At 45.9% G+C, this 25,298-nt stretch overlaps 1 protein-coding gene and 1 non-coding gene across 2 annotated transcripts; one reads left to right on the plus strand and one right to left on the minus strand.

Moving 5' to 3' along the window:
• Positions 1 to 5,348: 5,348 nt before the first annotated feature.
• GJB1 (gap junction protein beta 1) lies at positions 5,349 to 12,375 on the minus strand (the record flags this gene model as incomplete). The annotated part of the gene is given in 2 exon segments (NM_174069.2): positions 5,349 to 6,862; positions 12,298 to 12,375. A coding segment is annotated over 1 exon segment (855 nt). The 3' UTR covers positions 5,349 to 5,991.
• Positions 12,376 to 23,999: 11,624 nt separating this feature from the next.
• On the plus strand, positions 24,000 to 24,072 carry TRNAC-ACA (transfer RNA cysteine (anticodon ACA)). The gene has a single exon. It is a non-coding gene; the product is annotated as a tRNA-Cys (tRNA).
• The last annotated feature ends 1,226 nt before the right edge of the window (positions 24,073 to 25,298 follow it).

Here is a 25,298-nt window from a genome sequence, read left to right on the forward strand (position 1 = left end):
GCAATTGTGTGGTAGTTTGAGCATTCTTTGGCATTGCCTTTCTTTGGGATTGGGATGAAAACTGACCTTTTCCAGTCCTGCGGCCACTGCTGAGTTTTCCAAATTTGCTGGCATATTGAGTACAGCACTTTCACAGCATCATCTTTTAAGATTTGAGATAGCTCAACTGGAATTTCATTACCTCCACTAGTTTTGTTCATAGACATGCTTCCTAAGGCCCACTTGACTTCACACTCCAGGATGTCTAGCTCTAGGTGAGTGATCACACCACCGTGGTTATCTGGGTCATGAAGATCTTTTTTTGTATAGTTCTGTGTATTCTTGCCACTTCTTCTTAATATCTTCCGCTTCTGTTAGGTCCCTACCATTTCTCTCCTTTATTGAGCCCATCTTTGCATGAAATGTTCCCTTGGTATCTCTGATTTTCTTGAAGAGATCTCTAGTCTTTCCCATTCTATTGTTTTCCTCTATTTCTTTGCATTGATCACTGAGGAAGGCTTTCTTATCTCTCCTTGCTATTCTTTGGAACTCTGCATTCAAATGGGTATATCTTTTCTTTTCTCCTTTGCCTGTCACTTCTCTTCTTTTCACAGATATTTGTAAGGCCTCCTCAGACAACCATTTTGCCTTTTTGCATTTCTTTTTCTTGGTGAATCTTTGGAGGATGGCAAAGATGGCAGGAGGAAATAAAAACAGACACTTGCATAGAACTTACTATCAACTAGGTACTATTCTAAGTGTCTTTTATGTAATGAGTGCATTTGATCCTCACTGCAGCCCTGTGATAGATGTACTATTATTATCTCTATTTTACAGAAGAGGAAACTGAGGCATGGAGTGGCCAAACAACTTGGCAAAGGTCACTATGCTGTACTGACTTTTCAGAGGGTCTTCAGTTGACATGGAGAACAGTTGTTCACCATCCTGAATAAATTACCCTTTCTCTTTGAAGTCCACTGTCAAATCGCTCTGCCCTTTCTTCCATAGTTCTCCGTCAACCTTAATGCATCAAGTTGTGCAAGGTCTGCCCTGACCTTAATCTCCTCAGTATCTCCAGTCTGCCTACCATGATGAGTACAGAATTGCCTACAAGTCTAGTAGGAGCCTGGGCTTCCTATGGCATAGTGGTAAAGAATCCACCTGCCAATGCAGGAGATATAAGAAACATGGGCTTGATCCCTGGGTCAGGAAGATCCCCTGGAGGAGGGTATGGCCACCTATTCCAGTATTCTTGCCTGGAGAAACCCATGGACAGAGGAGCCTGGTGGGCTATAGTCCTGAAGGTTGCAAAGAGTCGGACACAGCTGAAGCAACTTAGCATGCACCCACACTAGCAGGGACCTAACTTTTAAAAAAGAAGCATACCTACCTGTGATAGTTAAGAGTTCAAACTCCTGTGTAAATTTCTACACATAGCATATGAGACCCTTCATGGCCTGGCCCCTGCCTGAATTGCCAGTCTTATTCCCTATCACACCCTGAGCCCCATCCCAGGCATTCTTTGCTCTAGAACACACTCCACTCTTTCAAGACCCTGAGCCTTTGCACATGCCTATATCCTCTTTCCTACTGCCCTTAATTCAACAGACTAAGCACTTACTGTGTGCTAAGATTATGCAAGTAATTACCACACAGTTTGATAAGAACTCTAATCAACACATACTACTACAATATCCTGCAGGAATTCAGAATGGGGGGAGGACTCCTTCTTTCTGAGGGGTTGGGGGGAGGGTGCAAGGAGAAGAGAGTTGAAGGTTTCATATTAGGAACTGACCTTTGAGCTGAGTCTTCAATGATTAGGAGTCTGCCAGTCAAGGAAGGGGGAGGAAATCTCCAAATGATCTTTGGCTCCTCAGTCTCGCCACACTCAGACATCAAGTCCTGGTGTCAATCCTGCGTCCAAAGGGTCTCTTACATTTGTGTCCTCTTAACTCCTCCTGCCATTGTCCAAGTCCCACAGGCCCTACTTGGGCTATTGCCACAGTCCCATGGCCAGTCATTCTTCCCCTCATTTTTCCAACCACCAATCCACTGTCTCTGCAGCTGCCAGAGTGAGCTCCCACACTGCAAATCTGAAGGTGGCCCTCCCTTACTCAAAACTCAACTATAGAACAGTCTTAATGCCTTATAGTGACATACAAGGCCCATTATTAACAGGTCACAGTTTATCTGTCCTACCTCCCATCTAGCCATTTCCCTCCTCAAATCCTTCATACCAGATTGTTTATCTAACTCTGAAGACAACACCATACCCTTTCAGATATCTGTATGGTTTCTGCCCGCTTTATTCTCCCTCCCTAAGTGCCCCAATCCTTTCCCCACCTGACAGGTTCAGACTGGCCTAGTCCAGGAATCAAAGGGAGCCTAGCTTGGTGGGCTTTTATAGCCCATTCTGTCTCACAGGTCAAGTCTGGCATTTACGTATTGTGGAATCAGTAAATGGAGCAAGCATTCCCCTCTAGCCACCACTGTGTGCACCCAGGCTATCTGATTGGGCATCTGAATCAGTTCATGGTTGCCATGCCAATTCTCTATGGAGACTGCAGCCTGCTTTGAAATCCCAACTCAGCTGGCTGGGGCCTTGACTACTCTCCTAGTTCAACCAGTCCCTTCATCCAGGAGCTGACTCTGTTCCTTTGCCCCCAGCTCCTGGTATCTCAGCACACACAGATGCTCTAAAAAGACCAGAAATGTCTCTAAGAAGTACTAGTACCGTGAGGGAGAATGTCAAGCCTTTTCCACCCTCAGATCACACCCCTTGAATATTTACCCTTGAATGGGTCATGCTCAAAAGAAGTTTGTGACATCTCCTGGACTTTGCTGTTTAGACTGCTGTCCATTCCCTGGGAAAACCCTTCATTGCCAAGTTCCTTCCACTAGCTCCAACCTGGCTGAACCAGCCTCACTCCTTTCTGGCTCATCGAGTTCTAGCATGCCCTAAGGCTGTGGTCTCGGTGCTGATGATACTATCATCCCTTACTTTTACAGTGTATAACCAGCTTTTGAACATACCTTGTTTGAGTCTCACAAAAGCTCTGTGAAAGAGGTAGAGAGCCTTATATTTCAGATGATGAAGCTGAGACTCAGGATAAGTATGAAGTTGCCAGGGGCTAGAAGTAGGTTTCCTAATTTCATTGCCATCTTCACTACTACAGTTGCTCTACTGGGTGTCTTCAGTGTGGCAAGTACTAAGCCCCACTTGCCTCCTGTATAAGAAACCCTTACATGTTTGTGACATAACCTCAAATAAAAAAGTCAGTCCTAGGGTTAGTCTGCTGTACCCACCTCCCTCTTTGCTATATATATTATGTACACCAGCCCCCCTCAAACTTCCTTTGGTCTGCTCCCACCTTCCCAGGTACTCAGTGGCAAAGAATCCGCCTGCCAGTGCACAAGATGTGGGTTTGATTCCTGGGTCGGGAAGATCCCCTAGAGGAAGAAATGGCAACCCACTCCAGTATTCTTGCCAGGAAAATCCTATGGGTAGAATAGCCTGGCAGGCTACAGTCCATGGGGTCACAAAGAGTCGGACACGACTGAGCAGCTGAGCACACATGCATGCACCTGTTTCACAACACACAAGAGAAAGTGTCCTTTTGTCTGGAACACCCAGCCCAGTAGCTTTATTGTCCCACCACTGCCCCCTGGAGAGGAAAGTCTTGATCTGGAGATGGAACCCCTTTCCAAGGGGAATTCTTAGAATCTGAAGGGAAACTAGATTTCTGAGGTGATAGATTTAACATTTCTCAATGTGGGAAGGGTATGAAGTTCCTTTGTTGAACCAGGATGGAATTTTAAAAACTTTCTTTGGCCTTTTGGACAGAAAGGAGGTGCTGTTGTTTGTTGTGTTGTGTTGTGGAGGGAGGGAGAATGTATTTCAATAAGATAAGAAATCTCCACTCACTGTGAGGGGATGGGACCTCTCCTCTGACAGTAGCTGTCGGTTTACTAAGGAAGGAGATTTCTTGCAGGAAAGAAATGTCTCTCTTTTAAGAGAGGAGGAAACTCTTTTTCAGGATTGCAAAGTGTGTGAGAAAGGAATATTTGGGCACTCCTTTCTTTTCTAAAGGAGAAACCTCCTTGAATGAGGAACCCTCCCAGGCTTTCTGTCTGAAGGAAAAAGACTGTTTCTAGAGAACAATTCTGATAAGATTATGCCTGATTTTCTCTTCCTTTCTGACATACTTCCCACAGGGAGTCAGCATTCTCTGAAAGGGAGTAGCAAATAATTTTTTCTGGTAAGAGGTAGGGAAGCTGAAGGGAGAAACCCACTGTAGGGGAAACTTTTACTCCTAGGGGCCATTGGTGAGGGCAGTGACTCTGCAACAGGGAACCCTCATGAGACTGGGGGAGGCTTTGGGGAATCCATGGAGCCCAGAGTGTCAAAGGAAGCTTAGAAAGGTTCTGGGCCAGCCCTTGTTTGCTCATATGAAAGCTGAAGCTTGCAGAAGGGAATACCTTGCTACTAAGTGACAGAACCAAGACTCGAACCCAGCTTTATCAAGTGCCAGCCTGGGGCTCTTCCCACCACAGCCCCCCAGGGAAAGAGGGGAGATACCTCTTGCTTGGGTGAGTGATGCTGAGGAAACTGCTGCTATGAAATGCTTAACCTGTGTTAGAGACATCTCTGTGGTGAGAGGCATTGATTCCTGAGGGAAGGAAACTGGGGAGAAGGGTAGAATTAGGGCTACCATCTGAGAAAAGGGGTCAGAGTCACTGTGCAATCCAGTGGGTGGCTTGGAGAGCATCCATAGGCAGTGAAGGCTCAGTTTTGAGGGAGGACAGGCCATATTTCCTCCCAGGAGTGCAGGGGACAGGCCTCGCCAAGGTGATGTATGTTACCCTCTCAGACTTGTGAACTTTCTCCATCATTTCCTGTCTTTCCAGAGGGAGTTGTCATTTTAATCTTTTTAAAATCAGAGGAAGGTGCCCAAGGAAACTTTTTGAGGGCATGTAGATGTTTTATAATAGATTGTGGTCATGTTGACAAAACTGCACAAAATTACCCAAACTCAATATATTACCTACATACTTAAAATGGATGAAAAAAATCAGTCAGAGAAAGGGATGAGTGAATTAGAGTCCAATAAAGCTGTTATTTTAAAACGGGGGCAAAAGAACCCAAACCAAACAAAAAACAGGAGAGAATGGCTCTGGGCCTGGTTGTGCCTGGCCTGTGAGGTAGTGGGATATGCGCGGCAGTCCCTCCTTGGTAGCTTCAGCTACTCAAATTGCTCTCTTTCTTTTCCCATTTCTTTCTTGATCAGCAAAAAGCCAAGGCCAGCTCATCCAGGGGGTGGTCAGAGATTGCAGGAGAAAGAACTTCACAAACACACAAGCCACCTCTTCGTTTACTGTAAAATCCTGTTTAATGTGTAACATTTCAGGCAGAGAGGCCTTGGGGACTAGAGGCAAAGGCAACCCTGACCAACCCCCACTCCAGCTTATCTGCCTGCTTCTCCCTCCCTAGCTCCTCCACCCCAGATATGTCCTCCTTTTCCTCAGGGCCAGCAAGCACTGTTCCTCCTTTTCTTTCGTTTGCTACCCTCCCTTCCCCACCCACACGTCCACAGTACCCTCCCTCCACTCCACTTGCCCACATCCCTCCCCACCAATGTGACTCCAGAAATAGGGTATCTGACAGCACGGGGTTAAGATTAGTTTCATAATTGGAGATGTTGTCAGAGCATCCCACCTCTGGTCCCCAGTGGTCCCAGGGAGAGGGAGAGGGAAGAGGAAGGGGTGCAGGCAACGAGAGCTGCCTGCACCCCCGGTAGCCTTGAGTGCTGGGTGGGTGGCCTCCAGCTCCCCACACCTTCAGGCCCTGAGGCAGAAGGCCCTGGGGAGGAAGGGAAGTAGGGAGGGAAGGAAAGTTTTGATGGAGCAACCCCTAGCAGGCAGAGGCCTGCACACTGGCAGGGGAGAAGGAGGGGCAGGCCTGGGGCAGGACAGGGGTAGGGGGCAGGATGGGAGGTTGCCTGGTCTGTGGCATCAGCAGGCCGAGCAGCGGTCACTCTTCTCAGCCAGCCCAGCCCCGGTGCCGGGGCTGCGGCGCAGTATGTCTTTCAGGGAGCCGTCCTGCTCACTCAGCAGCTTGTTGATCTCATTCTGCTTGTATTCAGGTGAGAGGCGATGGCCGAAGCCCCCTGAGCCCTTGCGGGAGGGTGGATTGGAGCGGCGCTGGGCTCGGCGGGCACAGGCCCGGAAGATGAGGTACACCACCTCGGCCACATTGAGGATGATGCAGATGCCTGAGGCGGCCAGCATGAAGACCGTGAAGATGGTTTTCTCTGTGGGGCGGGACACGAAGCAGTCCACTGTGTTGGGGCAGGGGTAGGCATCACACTTGACCAGCCGCACCATGGCGTAGCCAGGGTAGAGCAGATAAAAGACATACATGAAAGCAGCCTCGAACAACAGCCGGAAGACCACGCTGATCACATAGGTCCACCACAGTGTCCCTGAGATGTGGACCTTGTGCCTCTTCACCTCCTCCAGGTGCAGGGGGTCGCCGTGGCCCTCAAGTCGAAGCATTTTCTTTTCAATGTGCTGCTGGTGTGCCACGTGCATGGCCACGAGGAGAGCTGGGGTGGACACCAAGATGAGCTGCAGAGACCACAGACGCACATGGGAAATGGGGAAAAAGTGGTCGTAGCAGACACTATTGCAGCCAGGCTGGAGGGTGTTGCAGATGAAGGAAGACTTCTCATCACCCCACACGCTCTCGGCAGCCACCACCAGCACCATGATTCTGAAGATGAAGATGACAGAGAGCCATACTCGGCCAATGGCAGTAGAATGCCGATTCACGCCGCTGAGCAAGGTGTACAAACCCGTCCAATTCATCCTGCCTCATTCACACCTGCAAAACATGAGCCACAGAACAAGCTGTCAGAAAGCTGGGGTGGAAAGCCAGGCTCCATAACACTGCCTGACACCTCCCCCCAACCCTTCCAAGAGCCAGTGACAAGAAAGGAAGAAGGAGAGTCATAGCTTTTCTCACCACTCCCTCTCCCTTGCCAGCCTCTCCTTCTCTTTCTTTTCCTCCTCACTCATTCACTTGATGACTTGACCTCCCTGAGCCCCATCTCTCTTCTCCACCTTCATCCAACATTCTCTCCTCTCCTGCCCTTCCTTGCCAGGCCCATCTTGTTCTGCCATCAGCCATCCTCTTTAGCTTCCCCTCCCCCAGCTCCTTAAGTTTGGACCTGGGCTAAACCCAACAAAGCCCCGTTACCTTGGGGAGCGCCTATCCCTGAGGCCACCCAGACAGGTTCCCTATGGTCTCATGTCTATGCAGGGGGAGTGGTCCCTGGGTTCGCGCCTGCGTCCCAATTCATCACCGCCCGGTGCTGGGGAGTCATATGCTGCTTTATACCCAGTGTCTGCACAATGGGACCTTTGTGGGGCTCTGAACAACGCCCTTTAGAATTCAGATCAAACGCCCTGACTTCCGCCCACCCTACACACAGAGCACTTGTGTCCCAGCGCCGGACACCCAGCCTGCACCCACCTGTTCTGTGCCCGCCCGGTCCATCGCCGCACCCACCCCATAGCCCCACCAGAAGAATGGCCACAGCGGGGGGGAAGACGGAACAAGGACAGGTGCATGTAAGATGGGACCCAGGGGAACCAGAAGCCTCTGGCCTAAGGCACTCTCCCATGACTCTACTAGAAACTTAGATTCAGCAGGATTTTTCCTGGCTTAAATCCCCTCCAGGATATGGGTGAGCCTGAGGTTAGGAAAAGGAGCTCACTTTTATCAAGCTAGGAACTGTGCTAAGTATTTTCCCATATATTCTTTCTTTTGACCCACTTAGCAAGCCTCTAAGGACTACTACCCCAGTCTTTCCAGCTGAGGAAACTGAAGCCCAGATAAGTAACTCACTTAAGGTCACACAGCTGAAGTGTCTGAGTAGGATGAAACACAAAAGTGTCTGAAGCAGAAGTCTAAGCTCTTTGCATGGTACAGTCTTTGTGCTTTTGCAGATGGTGTTCCCCGAAGTGTAGGCTAGCTGTTAATGATGACAACAACAGCAACAGAAGCAAGGCTACCCATAAAAACACAAGAAGCAAGGAAGCTGCTAACCTGTGAGTGCAGTCCGATCCCAAAGTCATGGAGCAAAGCCTGACCATCTCTTCTTGAGCCTGTACAGAGGATGGCCAAGTGAGGACAAGCCAGAAGGAAAAGGCAAGTTAACCAAGCAAACAGAAGAAGGTTAGAAGATGGAAAAGATAAGAGCCACCTAGCTTCGGGTTTTTTTTTTTTTTTTTTTAATCTACTATGACTTTGGGGTAAGTTACCAAACCTTTGAGTCTGTGTGCACATCTATAAATGAGGTTCATACCCAGTGTTATTGTGAGGTTCAATGAAGCAACCTGTAAAAGTTCTTAGCTCAGCTCCAATTTCATGGTTGGTGATCAAGGGAAGTAAAACCTTATCAAGAAGAGAAAACAATGTGGTTTGGGGGGGAACTAAGTGGTTTGCCAAACCCAATATCCCTCTTTATTTCTTCCCAATGCTGCTGTTGACCTATAGAGTCTGTCTGAAATAGAACAGACCATTCTGTTGCTGCCCTGCCCGCGGGTCAAGTATATATTGTAACTCCTGGTTTCCTGAGCTTGCCAGTTGCTCTAGGGAAGAAATTCCCCTCTGTCTCTTAGGCAAGGGGAGGTGGCTTCCTTCTACATCCCACCTTGTCTGCCATTACAAGATCATGCTGCAAGCCAGGAACTAGCTGTGAGAACATAAGGCCTGAACTTTGTGGCAAGTTCTGGGTGGTCCTCGCTGTTGTAGGGGGAAGGGGGAGGGTATTAGTAGCTAGAAAAATTTGTTGTTATTTAGTCATAAAGTCATGGCAGACTCTTTTGTGACCCCATGGACTATAGCCAGCCATGGGTTGGGTTTTTCTGTCCATGGGTTTTTCCAGGCAAGAATACTGGAGCAGGTTGCCATTTTCTTCTCAGGGGATCGTCCCAGCCTACAAATCGAACCCAGGTCTCTTGCATCGCCTGCATTGGCAGACGGATTCTTTACCACTGAGCCACCAGAGAAGCCCAAGAAAAGTTGGGGGAGCGGAATGAAAGAAACTAAGGGGTAAAGGGATAGTCTGCACAAGGTTTCTTCATGCAGCTTAAAAAAAAAAAAAAAAAGCCTCAGTCAGTTCATGCTGTGGGCCTAAACCAGTGCGGGAAAAGCAGGAACACAGGTGCCCTTTCTCCCAACCCTGGGATTCTGAAGGCAGAGCCGGTACAGGAGGTACAATGGAAAGAAATGCTTCATCCAATGAGACCTGTTAGAGTCAAACTAGGTGGTGGAGGAGCATATTGTTAAGAATAACCATTTCCCAAGCCCCTGCTCTCTGCCAGGCCCTTGCACACCATCTCCTGTAAACCTCAAAAGAACCCTGAGAGGTAGGTGTTATTTGCAACCCTCATGTCACAGATGAGGAAACTGAGGTAGACAAAGGTGAAGGGACTTATCTCAGTGTCACAAGGTTCATGTGGTGAGTACATGCCAGAGCTGGGAGTTTTGAGCCAGATCAAGCTGACTCCCTGGTGGCTCAGTGGTAAAGTCTGCCTGCAGTACAAGAGATGCAGGAGGCGCAGGTTTGATCCCTGGGTCGGGAAGATCCCCTGGAGAAGGGAACGGCAACCCACTCTAGAATTCTTGCCTGGAGAATCCCATGGGCAGAGGAGCCTGGCAGGTTACAAAGAGTCAGACACGACTTAGCGACTAACACACATGCACACACACACACGCACACACAGAGACACAAGCTGACTCCAGAGCCCATGTTTTTTCCCAGAAGCTTTGCTGCCTCAGATACAATTATAATTTTTCTTTCTGTGAGTGCTTTTAAGAAACAGAGAGATTGAAGATTGGTCTGACTTTTATTCTCCTCTAGCCCTTCTCTTCTTTCCTATAACTGACAACTCTTCTCCTCTCCTCCCTTCCCAGGGCTTTCAGTTGCCTCCAGATTTGTTCTGTTTCCCCCTCCTTACCTTTCTCTGGCTGCTTCCTCAAACCCCAAAGCGAACTTCAGCTGTTCTCTTCTCTCTGTCGTTTAGGGATGCCTCACAGACAGCCTGGCCACCCCTGAGTTTCTAGGTTCTTTTAGCTCTCCACCTCCCATCTTCTTGAGCCCTCTGGGACATAGCCAGAAGCTCCCTTTAGAGCACCTAAGGACCCTTGTGTGAGCACTGAGATCTCAATTTTTGCTCTCCGTTTAGAAAGAGCTGATCCCTATGTCAACATCAGTACCTCAAGGGTTTCATTTCAAAAACATTCATGGGAGTTACCTGATTTTGAAATCCAAACTGTTTTTGTGACTTTGGGTTAAAGTCCAGGTGTTGATATGCTCTGTGTTGCTCCAGGCATGTTTGGCTCCTGTGTTTAATTAGACAAGATTTCTCTGACCCTGTCTGGCTCTGCCCTTGTCCTCAGATCCAGATTTGCCCAAGCACTCAAGCACAGGTCAAAATCAAGAGATTGTCCTTAGTCCCTCCAACTAATATTATACCCACTTCTCAGACAGAGAAGGTGAGGCTCAGAGAAATTAAACAACTTACCTCAATGACAACTGCACTTCTGCTAAATGGTAGAGTCAAATTTCAAATTTGTTTTCCTCTGACCTCAAAGTCTTTGTACCTTGGCAGCCTTTCATCCTTTAAGGACACTGCATTCTGAGATCAATTAGATCTCAGAACTCAAAAACTGTTCTCCGCATTCCTTTCCACATGTGCCTGCATGCGTGTGTATGCGTGTACACACACACATTCAAGTCTATCTCTTTCTGCTCCTACCTCTTTCCTGTCCCTCCTTCCAACTATGGGAAATCCTTGTATCTTTTTGGTTTGGGAAAGAGGGGCCTGGCTTGGCTAAATGGGGTTACACTCAGCCTCAGACTCCATACTCCCTCCCCCATTTCACAGGCAGCCTCTGGCAAGAAAGGACAGGGGATGTTTTTTCAGATTTTCTTCTGAGTTTCCAGCTGCCTTCATCAATTTGGTGTGGCTAAGACCAAACCCCTCCATCCCTCTCCCTCTTCACCCGCTTCTCTTCCCTGCCTCCAGCCTGTGGTTCCACAGCACCTCAGTCACTGCACTGTTCCCTCCACACTGTCATATGTATCCTGTGGACAGGCTTGGGTCAGGGCCCGTCTAGCTCATTCCAGTTTTCTCCTTCTCTCGCTCTGCCATGATCTTTCCACATGGTAATATCAGCTCCCTTTCTCACTGTTGGGACTACACCCTTTTACTCCTCCATCAACTCTCTGACTTCCTGTTGCTCTCTACTTGGGCTTATTATAGCAGCCACCACTTAGGGAATACCTATTCTGTGCTAGGAGTAGTCTGTTCCTTAACTCTTATCCTCACAACAAACCTGTGAGCTGTGAGTTATTGTCTTCAGTTCACAGATGAAGCAATGGAGACTCAAAGAAGCTGAGTAATTTATCACACAGCTGGTAAGCCAGTGCTGGAACTCAGATTAGGGCTCATGTTGGCCCCTCATCAAAGCCTGGGTCCCTTCCCCATTGCTCTGCTGCATCCACCTCTATACTTCTCTCCATTCAAACCCATCTTGTCGCTATTCTCCTCTCATCTCATTTTCTAAGTCCGTGCATTCTGCCGTGCCATTCCCAACAGATGGAACAACTTTCAAACAACTAGGGGGCTACCCATCCTTTAGATCTCCCAGTCATCAGTTACTCCAAGCTCAGCTTGAGTCTCCCTGCCTCCCTCAAGAAAATGGAAATGCATGCTCCCAAACCTTGGCCCGGCTGGCTGGTCCTCTGTGCCTACCGAGTGTGCTGTATTCATCTGCCCGCGGCCCCTATGTTGGTTGCACGCCTGGTTAGCCTTCTAATCAGGGAAGGAAAACAGCACCTGGCAGTGCCCAGCGGCCCCCACTGAACCCTAACCCTGTGTGGCAGGAAATGTCTTAAAGATATAAACTTAGCCACCCTGAGCCTGGGGGCCCCCTCCAATCTTTCTGGGGATTTGACCCTGTGGGGATGAGGGTGATTCTTGCCTGGGCAAAAAAGAATGAGAGCAGAAGCAACACTGAGCCTGGGAAAAGGATGAGATGGGGGCTACAGAGAAAGACTAAGCAAGCCTGGCACCCGGGTAGGAGGTGCCTCAGTCCAGCTCAGAGGGAAACACAGAAGGTATCTAAGTGGCTGAATGCTGAGCCCAGGAGAAGGCAAGACCCAAACCTCTCCCCAACCCCCACTTCTTCCCTCCTGGGCCACACCAGCCCCTGGGCCCACGTCCCTCAGCCCGCAGCTTCCTCACCTGGCTGCTGCTGCCCTTTCCCAGGGAATGTCTGCAGGCGTGTCTGCACTATGTCACTAGGTACTGTCAGCCCAGTCCAGGGGAGGGACAAAGAGCCCAGGGCTGGAGCCAGATATGGCCCACAGCCCAAGAGGAACCAGACAAACATTAACCAGCTCTACCTCCTCCCTCATACAATCATTAAATAAGATTGATCCCCTGAACTCCCGGTGACTTTGGAGAGACAAATCACATAGCCTGAAGTTACTGCCCCATCCCAGAGGAAGAGAGGCATCTTTGTCACCCATGTATGCATGTTCAGCCCAATCTGGGAGACGGAACTGGACCTGGGCCTCAGCCTTCAGCCTTCCCCCACCCACCGGCCACAGGTAGATCCGGTGTGTGGACGAGCTACAGAGAGGGCTCCTGCACTGGGTGCCATCCCTTCCAGCTCCCAACCTTGAAAATGCTGACTATGGGGAGAGAAAAAACAGCCATGGGCAATGGCTACTGGCCCCTTGAGGCCAAAGTGAGAGACAGCAGGGCTTCCCCCACATGGCAGTACCAGGGTTCTCTTGGGCTCTCTGCTTATTACCCATGCCCTAAGTGGCTAGGGATGGACCAGAGTGTTTCCAGTCCCATCCCACAACCCCCAAACCTCTTCCAAATTGCCTTCTACCCTCGGGGCCAAGGCAGTTGAGCCACAAAATGTACCGTGTGCAGCAACAGATCTTGGCAATCATTAAGGTAAACAGAGAATGTCAACCATTAACTGAGAGAGAAGTCCAGTCTAAAGGACAGTTTACCTGAAGACCCTGCTAATTCTGTGGCCCGGATGGCAGTGAAGAAATAAGTGAAGTCAGCTTCACTGGTTCCCTGCCTTCTCTTCACTCCAGCCCGAGCTCACTGCCAGGAAGAGAGCCAGAAACCCGGCTTCCCTTGGCCATACCCGGGCATATAGGTACATTAATTGATAAATCTTTACTGGACACCTGTTGAGTACCCAGTACTGGTTACATGCCAGGGGCAGATGGCAAAAGAGGGGAAAACATTCTAGCTGTTCTTAAGGAATTTATCAACTTCCTGAGGAAATGAGACGAAGACTCAAAAGTTGCCAGGAAAATGTCGGTGCATGTTCAGTTATGTGGTTCTAACTTAGACTGCTGAGGGAGTTGGAAGAAGGGGAAGTGAAGTGAGAGTCGCTCAGTCATGTCAGACTCCTTGCGACCCCATGTACTATACAGTCTATGGAGTTCTCCAGGCCAGAATACTGGAGTGGGTAGCCTTTCCCTTCTCCAGGGGATCTTCCCAACCCAGGAATCAAACCCAGGTCTCCCGCATTGCAGGAAGATTCTTTACCAGCTGAGCCACAAGGGGAAGATGAAGATAAATTGAGATAATCAGGGAAGGCTTCCTGGAGGAGGTAAAGCTTGAGTGGAAAAGTGAAGGATGGGTGGGAATTGGAAAGGGGAAGGGTAGGGCTAGCTTTCCAGGGAAGAGGAACACTGAGTAAAGGTACAAAGGTAGGAATGAGTGGGACATGACTGGGAGACAGAAAGGAGGCAAGACTGTGTTGGGTGGCTGTGGACAATACCAGCAGTCAGGTAAAGGGCTCAGAGCAGGAAAGATATTCAAAGTCAGGTCGGGAATTCCTTCAGTGAGTGTCTGGTAAACTTATAAGGCAAAACTAAGCTTGACACCATGGGGGTAGGCTGAGTGCCATTCTTTGGCACTTGGCAGTTCATGCTGAGCATTCAGGTTGGAGTGGATAACAAGGACTAGCATTTCTGGAGTACTTAATGGGTGAAAGGCAGTGTTCAAAGTGTTTTGCAAGTATTACTTGGATGCTCAAAATAGCTCTCTGCAGAAGGTGTTATTAATATTCCCATGTTACAGGGGAATTAAGGCATACAGAAATTAAGTGACGTGAGTGAGGTCACTCAACCAGCAAGTGACAAAGCAAGATTTGAACCCAGATAGTCTTGTGCCAGAGGTTGTTTAACCACAACATCAGAGTTGATGAGCTCTACAGGTTCCATGGAGAATCTGAGTGAGAACTGGTCCTTAACTCTAGAAGGTTCAAAACTAGCTGGAGAGATAAGATATATGCCCAAGTACCTACAACAAGGGATTATGTCCTGAATGACCTGTGTAGATACAAGGGGCCAGAAGGCATTCAGATGTAGGATTAAAAGGTACTTATTATTGGAAGAGACAGAGTTGGATGTAGATCATAAAGGAGATGGAGAGGCCAGCCATTCCAGGTGACAGGAAGCTGTGAGATGTGTTTAGGGAACGGTGGGCAGACCTGTTTGACCAGAAGAGAAAGCTCCTATAACAGAGCTCCTAGGAAGGGAAAATACAGGTCAATATCAGTGTGTACTCATTGTTTCTTAGAGTTCTGGCAGGGTTTCTCTAGGTGCTTATAGTTTTAGGCTACAGGAAGTCTTTTTGAGTAGCTTGTAGTCGTATAAAAAATACTGTTGCTAGAATTGACTTGTCCTCTGCCTGTTTATTGCTGCTTGAACACATCTTCTGGAAAGGGGACAGAAGAGAGAGCATGGGAGGGGAGGAAAATGGAGAGGAGAGGAGGAAAACTACTACAGCAAGCAGTGCAAATCCATTGGCTCCTGGTAAGCAGCTAAAATCAGCGTCTGCCTTGAATCCTAAGCAGCCTTTCTTCTCACAATGGACGTCTGGGGGGAATATTAAAAAAAATTATTTTTTACATCAGCCTGTTTACTTCCTCAAATTCACTCAGGAAGATCTTTATTAGATCTCAAAACATACAAGATAAGAGGTCTTAAACATAAGCCTGCTGTCTCCAGGATGGCTCAGATATTAGCCCAAACAAGGCCTTTCCTGTTCTGTCCCACCCAGGACCAGGACAGTTGCTGGAAGAAATTGATCACTTTATTTCAGAGCACATTTCTCCAGCAACATCGTCAGAGTTCAGAGGTTCTAAACTCATCAACAGAATCAGAAAGCCAGTGGGAGCTCTGCTCATTACATCCCGGAACAGCGCCAGCTGCCTCAGCCCAGCGAACTTAAGGCTTCCCTGGATGGTCTGCAGCAGCGCTGCCTCGCATGTGGAGTCCATCATCGAGCCTGTCCCTGGGCCTCATTACCAAACAAAATGTGGCATTTTCTATGGCTTTGATCAATGAGACAGCACTGCTGTATGGCTCAGAAATCAAAGGAGACAGCTTCCCATATAAATGTTGCTTAAGACACACAGGCCAAAAAGATCTTCCCAAATGGGTCCATAGGATTAAGGAAGTGGCTAACCCTGAAAATCTGCAGAACATTTCAAAAGTTCCCACCCCAGCTCAGGCTGTGGAAGGTTATGCAAACTGTTTCCAGTAAGGGCTGCTAGGGAAAGATGGAAGTTGTCCTGTATTAATAATTGCTCTTGGTTGTTACAAATCCTTTTTATTTATTTATTTTTAAATTATCTATTTATTTATTTGGCTGCACCAGGTCTTAGTTGCAGCATGCAGGATCTTTGATCTTCATTGACGCCTAAGGGATTTTTGGTTGTGACATGTGAACTCTTAATTGTGGCATGCAGGATCTAGTTTCCTGAGCAGGGATCAAACCTGAGCCCCCTGCATTGGGAGTGTGGAGTCTTAGTCACTGGACCACCAGAGAAGTCCCCACAGATCCTTTTTAAAAGATGTAATTGTATGAATGAGTTTGTGCCTCAGGAATTCATATTCTTAGAAGAGATCAAAAAGGGAGAGTTATCAGTATTTTTCCAAGGGGATTTCTGAAGAACTGACGCAGATAGTGCACCAATTCACTTGACGTTAAGCATATACCCTTTGCTCTCAGGACAGTTTGGAGCAGGGAACAAAGCAAAATTGCTTCAGCTGTCCTGCTCAAAAAACCTAAAAGTGTGAAATATCCTTAAACCAGCCCCATATTGTCAGGATGGTGCACTCATTCTACCAACAGTAAAGCCTAAAGGTGAGGTGGTGCTTCTTGGAGCTTATAGATTTCCTGGGAGTAAGAGCATTAAGCAGCACCGTATCTACTCCCTGCAGTTTGAAATTCTTTTTGCCCCTGCCTCCCTCATTTTTGTATTTTATTAAGACCCTGGACTTCCTTGATGGTCCAGTGGTCAAGAATCTGCCTTCTAACGCAGGGGGCACCAGTTTGATCCCTGGTCCCAGAAGATCCCAAATGCCACAGAGCAACTAAGCCCGTGAGCCACAACTCCTGAGCCGACACTGGAACTGCTGAAGCCCATGCACCTAGAGCCTGTGCTCTGCAACAAGAGAAGTCATCACAATGAGAAGCCAGGTGCACATGGCAACAATAGCCCTCCTGCTCGCTGCAACTAGAGAAAGCCTGTGTGTAGGCCCACCACAGCCAAAAAAAAGAATAAATCTTTTTTTAAGAGACTCAAACTCCTGGGGTTTAGGAATGGTCCTGTATTTCACTGATGTCTGATCACTGCACCAACGGAGAGTATGCTTGCGAAAGACCCCAGGAAATTCCACATCATTTCAGGTAGCCAAGTGAAACAAGCATAATGAGAAACTGGAACTGTTGGGCTCCTATCTTAATGTTACAGCTTGATGTCCATTTCCTGATTTTTCTGCTTTGGGGTACAAGGCACTGTAAGACCCAGGGAGCAGAGCAGGGGAAGAAAACTCCCAGGTTGCATCCAATCCCAAGGGTAGAAGTAGTGTGATAGGGTTGAGGAATCAGAGAGCAGTCCAGGTTGTAGCCAAAAAAAAAAAAAAAAAAAATGGAGCCAAGTGTCAAGTATGAAGGGTGAAGCAAAAAGCACACAGAAGAATTTAGCTTGTTCTGTTAATTGTCCAACCTGATGAGCTAACACCCTGCCCATTAAGCTGTTAATAATTTAGTACTTTCCAGTTTCCTTTCTTTATATACACACCTATCACTGAACTCATATTGTATATAAAGGGAACTTCTTTTTCATAGGATCTGTTTCCAGGACTTCCAATTAGAAACGTATTGTTTCATCACCCACCCCCTCAAACTGATAATCTAAATAAAACATGTAAATCAGACCCTAAATAGAAGCCCCGAGGCTCATCCTTTCTGTCTAATCTTTGGACTCCTCTGCCCTTCCCGCTGTCAACCAAGTTTACCAACCATAACACCACAAATGCCTTATTGAGAATCCCCTTGTCTCAGCAATCAGCCACTCTGCCCCTGTTATTTCTTTGAACCACTCAGCACTGCTAGGTCAATACCTAGGGGAGTGTCAGGCTGTTGATGACATCCTGAAAGCAAAGGCTTCTGCTAACAAGTATTGTTCATAGGAGGGATGAAAGGCTATCTAGGTAGGAAACCCAGACATTTTTCTCCCTATTTTACCTGCCCCAACTGACTCTGTTGACAGTTAAAGGGCTGATTCCTAGGCCCATTCAGATCCCTGAAATCATGAATTTTGACTGCTTTTTTATTCCATTTTGGTTCATTTGGTTGCTTTTTCCTCCTATAAAACACAAGGATGATTGAGCTACTTCACTGTTTCCTAGGAAATGGGTGTTCAGTGGCATTGGATTTGCCAGCATGAGGGCACTTTTCAGAGTGTCAAGCAGTTATTGATTGCTGAATCTGTGTTAGTGCTTTAATAAACATAAACTGCTCTTTCTCACTGTTGACATTTCACCTCACAGTGTTGGGGATGGGTTGAGCCGTAGCATGCATTGAGGTTTGGCATTATTCCTAGCGAACAACATCGTCTACGAAACTGAGCTCCACACCTTGATAAAGAAGCCCTGACTGTTATCACATGAGTCACTAGAACTTCCACAATGATTTCATACTTATCACAGGCTTTTGGGAAGGGCTCTTTCCCAAGTATTAACCCACACTCTAAATTGTGTAGCCACATATGTAACACTGGAGTGTTTCACTCAGTTCCAATGATGCTAAGTTTGTCTCTGAGCCCAGAAGAGCAATTTCTGATGCTGATTTCCTGATGGCTCCTGCTTCCAATTCCATACTATGCTGTACCCCTTATACTGAAAATCTGAGTATCAGAAAACCATCATAACTTACCTCTCTTCAGGATGCTCAAAGCCACCACACATAGTGTGAGAATCTTAAACTGAATGGTATCTGAGACTGGGCTTCTACCCTATCTGTTTTCCTTCTTAACCACATTTTTTGATATGTCTATACTTGCCATCTATACTTCTTTATCTGGTATTCACTTTTCAGTTTCACTCCAATCCAGCTTCTGCACCTGCTCCCTACTCCATTGAAATAGTTTTCACCAAGGTCACTTTGTTACTAAATCCTTTGGACATTCCTCAGAACTAGTCTTACTGACTCTGAGATGTTGGATTCACTTGACCACTCCCACCTTCTCTAAACTTTCTTCTTTGATTTTTCCATATATAAATATATAGCCTCATCCTGTGGCATGTGGGGTCTTAGTTCCCCAACCAGGGATTAAACCCGTGCTTCCTGTATTGGGAGTGCAGAGTTTAAACCACTGGACTTCCAGGGATGTCCTTCCCTTTTATATTAATCTTTATGTTTGCTGTTACACAAGCAATGTATGTTCCTTATGGAAAACTGGAAAATACCAAAACAATTCATAGGATAATAATAAAAATAATCTGTAGCATCACCATCCAGAGATAAGCATTACTACAAGGTGTGAAACCTTACAGTCATTTTTCAATGAAAATATATACTTATACTTTTATAAAATTGTCATCATACACTACATATTATTTTTATTGAGATATAACATTTTATTAACTCTAGGTGTACAGCATAATGATTCAATATGTGTATACATTGTGGAACGATCACTACAGTCACTCTAGTTAACATCCATCACCACAGAATTTTTTTCTCGTGATGAGAATTTTTAAGATCTACTCTTAACAACTTTCAAATATACAATACAGTATTATTTCTACATTTACCATGCTGCTCATTACATCCCCATGACTTATTCATTTTGTAACTGCAAATGCATACCCTTTGATTCCCTTCACACTTTTGCCCACCTTCCACCCCCCACCTCTGGCAATCATCAATCTGTTCTCAGCAATGCATACTGTTCTATATCCTCTTTCACTTGCTATTATATCATGTTTAAAGATGTCGCTTGCCTTTTGGAAATGAAGTTATGATAAACCTAAACAGCTTATTAAAAAGCAGAGACATTACTTTGCCAACAAAGGTCCGTCTAGTCAAAGCTGTGGTTTTTCCAGTAGTCATGTATGGATGTGAGATTTGGGCCATAAAGGCGGCTGGGTGCTGAAGAACTGATGCTTTTGAATTGTGGTGTTGGAGAAGACTCTTGAGAGTCCCTTGGACTGTAGGGAGATCAAACGAGTCAATCCTAAATCAATCCTGAATATTCATTGGAAGGACTGATGTTGAAGCTGAAGCTCCAAAACTCTGGCCACCTGATGAGAAGAGCCAACTCATTGGAAAAGACCCTGATGCTGGGAAAGATTGAAGGCAAAAGGAGAAAGGGACGACAGAGGATGAGATGGTTGGGTGGCATCACTGACTCAATGGACATGAATTTGAGCAAGCTCTGGGAGATGGTGAAGGACAAGGGAGCCTGGTGTGTTGTAGCCCATGGGGTCACAAAGAGTTGAACACGACTTAACTACTGAACAACAACAAAGATGTCTCTAAATATTTTTCTAAAGTGTATTTTTTAATGGCTACAGAATCTTTTTTGAATTTTCTTACAGTTTTCTCTTCAGGTCTCTCTCTTGTCTAACTGATTGCTCTATGCTTTTCTTTTACTCTGTCCCTTAAATGTTGATGTTCCTCAGAGTTCTAGTCCCTCTGTTCCTGTCACTTTTCAGGCTCTCCCTGAGTAGGCTCATCTAACCCATGGCTTCAACTACAGATAGATTCAAATCTGTATTTTCAGGCCAGACCTCACTCCTGGTCTCCAAATATGTATATGATGTTCATCTCATCTCTTCTGCCCCCAAATCTGCTGCCCCTCCAGTGTTCCCTCATCCCATTGAATGGTCTCATATCCACCCAATAGCTCAAGCCAGGAATCTACGGACTCAGCACTAGCTTCCTCCCCTTGCTTAGCCTCCTTTAACTCTGTATTTGATAAATAACTGAACCCTGTAGGTTTTGCTTCCTCATATCTTTCAGGTCCTTTTCTTTCTTTCTATTCCACTTCCACTGCCCTGGTATAGACTACAATAATTTTACAATTGGGTTAGTAAACCAGTTTCCTGTCTCCCTTCCTCCATTCCTGGCCTCTTCCAATCCATTCTCCAAATTTTCCTTAGAGTGGCCTTTCTAAAATATATATCTGATCATACCCCTCCCCTGCTTCAAATTCTCCATTGGTTCCTCATTGCTTTTAGGATAAAATCTGCCTATAATACCTCTTCCTCATTTCTTTGCCAACTCTCCATTCCTTGAAACTCAGCTCACATAGTCTGCTCTTCACATACAAAGGCTGAGGAGTGGAGAGAGGTAGCCAGTGGCCTTTTATGCTAAATTCAGGAGTTAAGGTTTTGTTCCATCCACTTTCTCTCTCCCTTAGTTTCTCCTCTGTACTGTATATCTCTGCGATAGCACTTATCGGAGTCCACCATATTGTCTGGTTAGTTATGTGTCTTCTCTATTAGGATAACACTTTAAAAAAGTATTTGACTGTACTGGGTCTTAGTTGTGGGATATAGTTGCGGGATATAGACATGTGGGATATAGTTCCTAACCAGGCATCCAGTCCATGCCCCCTGTACTGGGAGTGTGGAGTTTTAACCACTGGTCCACCAGGGAATTTCTTAGAATAACAATTTTTTTAAGGGCACATTCCATTCAAATCTGCATCAGTACCCACGTACCTTACATGTAGTAGGTGTTTAGAAAAATTTTGATGAATGATAATTGATAACGATGGAGGTGGCCAACAAAGAAATGAACTTGAGGTTTTCAACCTGTCCTTAAACTGTCAACATGAGAATGCAGGAAATTCCCGAGATTCAGTGATTAGGACTCTGTATTCTCACTGCTGAGGGCCTGAGTTCAATCCCTGGTCTGGGAACTAAGATCCCACAAGCCACAAGGTCTGGCCAAAATGAGAATGCAAGTCATCTTTTATCTTGCCATTACTCTAGAAATAGGATGATCTGCACAGAGGCCTTAGCTGAAAGCTGTGTCCAATGCTACTGAGAGACCATTAAGAACCTACTTGGCCTGCATTACCCCTCACAATTACCCACTCTTCCAAGGGAAGTGATCCAGGGAGCTTGATCAAGAATCCTTTTCCATACTACACAGCCATAAAAAAGAATGAAATAATGCCATTTTCAACAACATGGCTGCAACTAGAGATTATCATACTAAGTGTGGAAAATTCTTCAAGAAATGGGAATACCAGGCCACCTGACCTACCTCCTGAGAAATCTGTCTGCAGGTCAGGAAGCAACAGTTAGAAATGGACATGGAACAACAGACTGGTTTCAAATCGGGAAAGGAGTATGTCAAGGCTCTATATTGTCACCCTGCTTATTTAACTTATATGCAGAGTACATCATGAGAAACGCTGGGCTGGAAGAAGCACAAGCTGGAGTCAAGATTGCCGGGAGAAATACCAATAACCTCACATATGCAGATGACACCACCCTTATGGCAGAAAGCGAAGAAGAACTAAAGAACCTCTTGATGAAAGTGAAAGAGGAGAATGAAAAAGTTGGCTTAAAACTCAACATTCAGAAAACTAAGATCATGGCATCTGGTCCCATCACTTCATGACAAATAGATGGGGAAACAGTGGAAACAGTGACAGACTTTATTTTGGGGGGGTTCCAAAATCACTGCAGATGGTGATTGCAGCCATGAAATTAAAAGACCCTTGCTCCTTGGAAGTAAAACTATGACCAACCTAGACAGTGTATTAAAAAGCAGAGACATTACTTTGCCAACAAAGGTCCATCTAGTCAAAGCTATGGTTTTTCCAGTAGTCATGTATGGATGTGAGAGCTGGACTATAAAGAAAGCTGAGCACTGAAGAAAGGATGCTTTTGAACTGTGGTGTTGGAGAAGACTCTTCAGAGTCCCTTGGACTGCAAGGAGATCCAATCAGTCCATCCTAAAGGAAATCAGTCCTGAATATTCATTGGAAGACTGATATTGAAGCTGAAACTCCAATATTTTGGCCACCTGATGCGAAGAACTGACTCATTTGAAAAGACCCTGATGGTGGGAAAGATTGAAGGCAGGAGGAGAAGGGGATGACAGAGGATGAGATGGTTGGATGGCATCATGGACTCAATGGACATGAGTTTGGATGAACTCCGGGAGTTGGTGGTGGACAGGGAGGCCTGGTGTGCTGCGGTTCATGGAGTCACAAAGAGTCGGACACGACTGAGAGACTGAACTGAACTGAAATCAAAAAGAGAAAGATAAATACCATATGATATTACATATGTGTGGGATCTGAAATATGACACAAACAATCATATGTATGAGACAGAAACAGAATCACGGATGTAGAGAACAGACTGGTGGTTGCCAAGGCAGAGGGGACCGTGGGAGGGATGGAGTGAGAGACTGGGGTTAGCAGATATAGTTTTTATATACAGAATGGATAAACAACAAGGTCCTACTCTACAGCACAGAGAACTATATTCAATATCCTATGATAAACCTTAATGGAAAATAATATAAAAAGAATATATATATATCTGAATCACTTTGCTGTACAATAGTAATTAGCACAACATTATACATCAACTATACTTCAATTGACAGAAAGAATCCTTTTCCAGGGAAAGATTAACTCATGGATCATGGGAACCTCCCTATGCAAATGGCTCCAAAGACATTCTACTTCTACCTTCTCCCCTCTTTAGCACCAGTCACTGCTCTCTCTAGCTATTTGTAAACCAGCTGGCAAGGAACAATGGACCTGCATTGATCTCAGCTTATTTTAAAGAATGTGTGGTTAAGAATTTTATCTGAGTTGTCTCACCTCTCCTACCTTATCACCCTCAAGCAAACTGTCAGGTTGAACCAAGGCTTCCTGAAGCACTTTGTTGAAGATCGGCCAGTAGGGTTTCCCAGATTTTTCTTCTCTCAACATGTCACTCCATGTTCAGCAACAGGAGTTGGTCTTGCTGAATTACTAATGAGGGGATGTCTCAAGACTTGGCTCCACAGTTTTCCTCTCCTTTCCTTTCCTTTCAATAAATATCTGTTAAGTACCTATTGTGTGCCAAGAACTCTCTTGGGTCCATGGAGGATGCAAAGATGAATGAGACAAGTCTCATTAGTAGGTTAAATAATCAGCTTGAATATAAGGTAAGTGAAATAAGTGTTAAACCGAAGTATAAGCAATATGTTGTGGGAACACAGGTGAAAAAAAGGGAGACAGGAACTCACTAAACACTCAGCTATGTTGTCAATTCCTGTAACATACGTTATCATAAAGATTAATTCTGACTGGGGGAATCTGAAAAGTATTCATGCACTAGGACATTTAATTGGGCCCTGAAAAATGAGTAAGAATTTGACAGGAAGAAAATCAAAGACATTCAAAGTTGAGAGAACACTATGTAAAAAGGCAGTAGGGCATGAAAGTGCATGAGTTGTTCAAAGAACACAGAGTTTTGGGCACGGCTGGGTCATGAAGTATAATAAGGGTAGTATGGGTAATGAAGCATGGAAAGGTGGGCTGGCAGCACATTTTGGAGGAGTTTTGATACCTAGCTTGGACATCTGAGACTTCCCTGGTGGCTCAGATGGTAAAAGCGTCTGCCTACAATGCAGGAGACCCAGGTTCGATCCCTGGGTTGGGAAGATCCCCTAGAGAAGGAAATGGCAACCCACTCCAGTATTATTGCCTGGAAAATCCCATGGACAGAGGAGCCTGGTAGGCTATAGTCCATGGGATCACAAAGAGTCGGACACGACTGAGCGACTTCACTTTCGGACATTTGAATTTTATATAGTAGGCGAGGAGGAACCACCAAAAACTTTCCAATGAGGGGAATGACAAGATGGAAATGAAGCTTTAGGGAGATTAACTTGGCAGGATGAACTGGGAATGGGGTAAAGGAAAGGTTGCAAGAGTAGGTAGAAGGCTGTGTCAATAATCCAGGCACAAAGTTATAAATATTCAGTCTTGGGAAGTGGCTGTGGTGACAGGTCCAATACGACAGCAAGAGGCAACATGGTGCAGGACAAAGCACATTGACTTGGAGCTCCAGTAGTCCTGGGTTCCAGTCCTGACTCATATTTACAGGCTGTGGGGATTTACCTTTCAGGGATTCAGATTTCTTTTCTGAAAAAGGTGAAGCTTTGGGAAATAATTATCTTTAAGTTCTCTTCCAGCTCTAATGGCCTCTGGTTCAAAATAAGTCACTTGTCCAATATCACAGAACCATTATTTGGTCCCAGGCAGTCTTGTCCCTACAGGCAGTGTGCTTAACTCCTGCACTACATGGACATTTATATAGGACCAATTGACCAGATTTGATAAGGAATTAGCTGACTAGGAGAATGAAGGCAGCATTGATATGGTAATGGAGTCAGAGGGAAGCTAGCGTTGTAGGGAAAGATGATATTTCAGACATGCTAAGTATGAGGTATTGGTGGAACATCTGACTAACTATTGAAAGGGTGGGATAGCAGCTCTGGAGAGAGGCAAGGATGGGAGATTTCAAGCTGGCAATCAAAAAACCTAAAAGCAATCCTAGAAACTGTGCAAAAAGATGAGTTTTTAGAAAGAGAAAGTGAGTATAGGAGGGCAAAGAGCAAAGAACTGTGGGAAATGAGAAAAGGGTGGAAATAAAGACAAGGAAGGAACAACTGACTGTGAACCTTGAACAAGCTACTTCCATTTCCTGGCTCTTTTGTCTCCTCATTTGTAAAATGAAGGAGTTGGCACAAGTAAGCGATAAGGCTGAGACGTTCTATGCATAATCAGAGAAGACAGAAGAGAACAGAATGCCATGGAAACTGAAGAAGAGAGTTTCTAAAAGAAGGTTTGAAGAGGTCACTTGCATCTAATGGTGCAGAGGTGT

The sequence above is a fragment of the Bos taurus genome, chromosome X, assembly GCF_002263795.3.
Source record: "Bos taurus isolate L1 Dominette 01449 registration number 42190680 breed Hereford chromosome X, ARS-UCD2.0, whole genome shotgun sequence".
Taxonomy (NCBI): Eukaryota; Metazoa; Chordata; class Mammalia; order Artiodactyla; family Bovidae; genus Bos; species Bos taurus.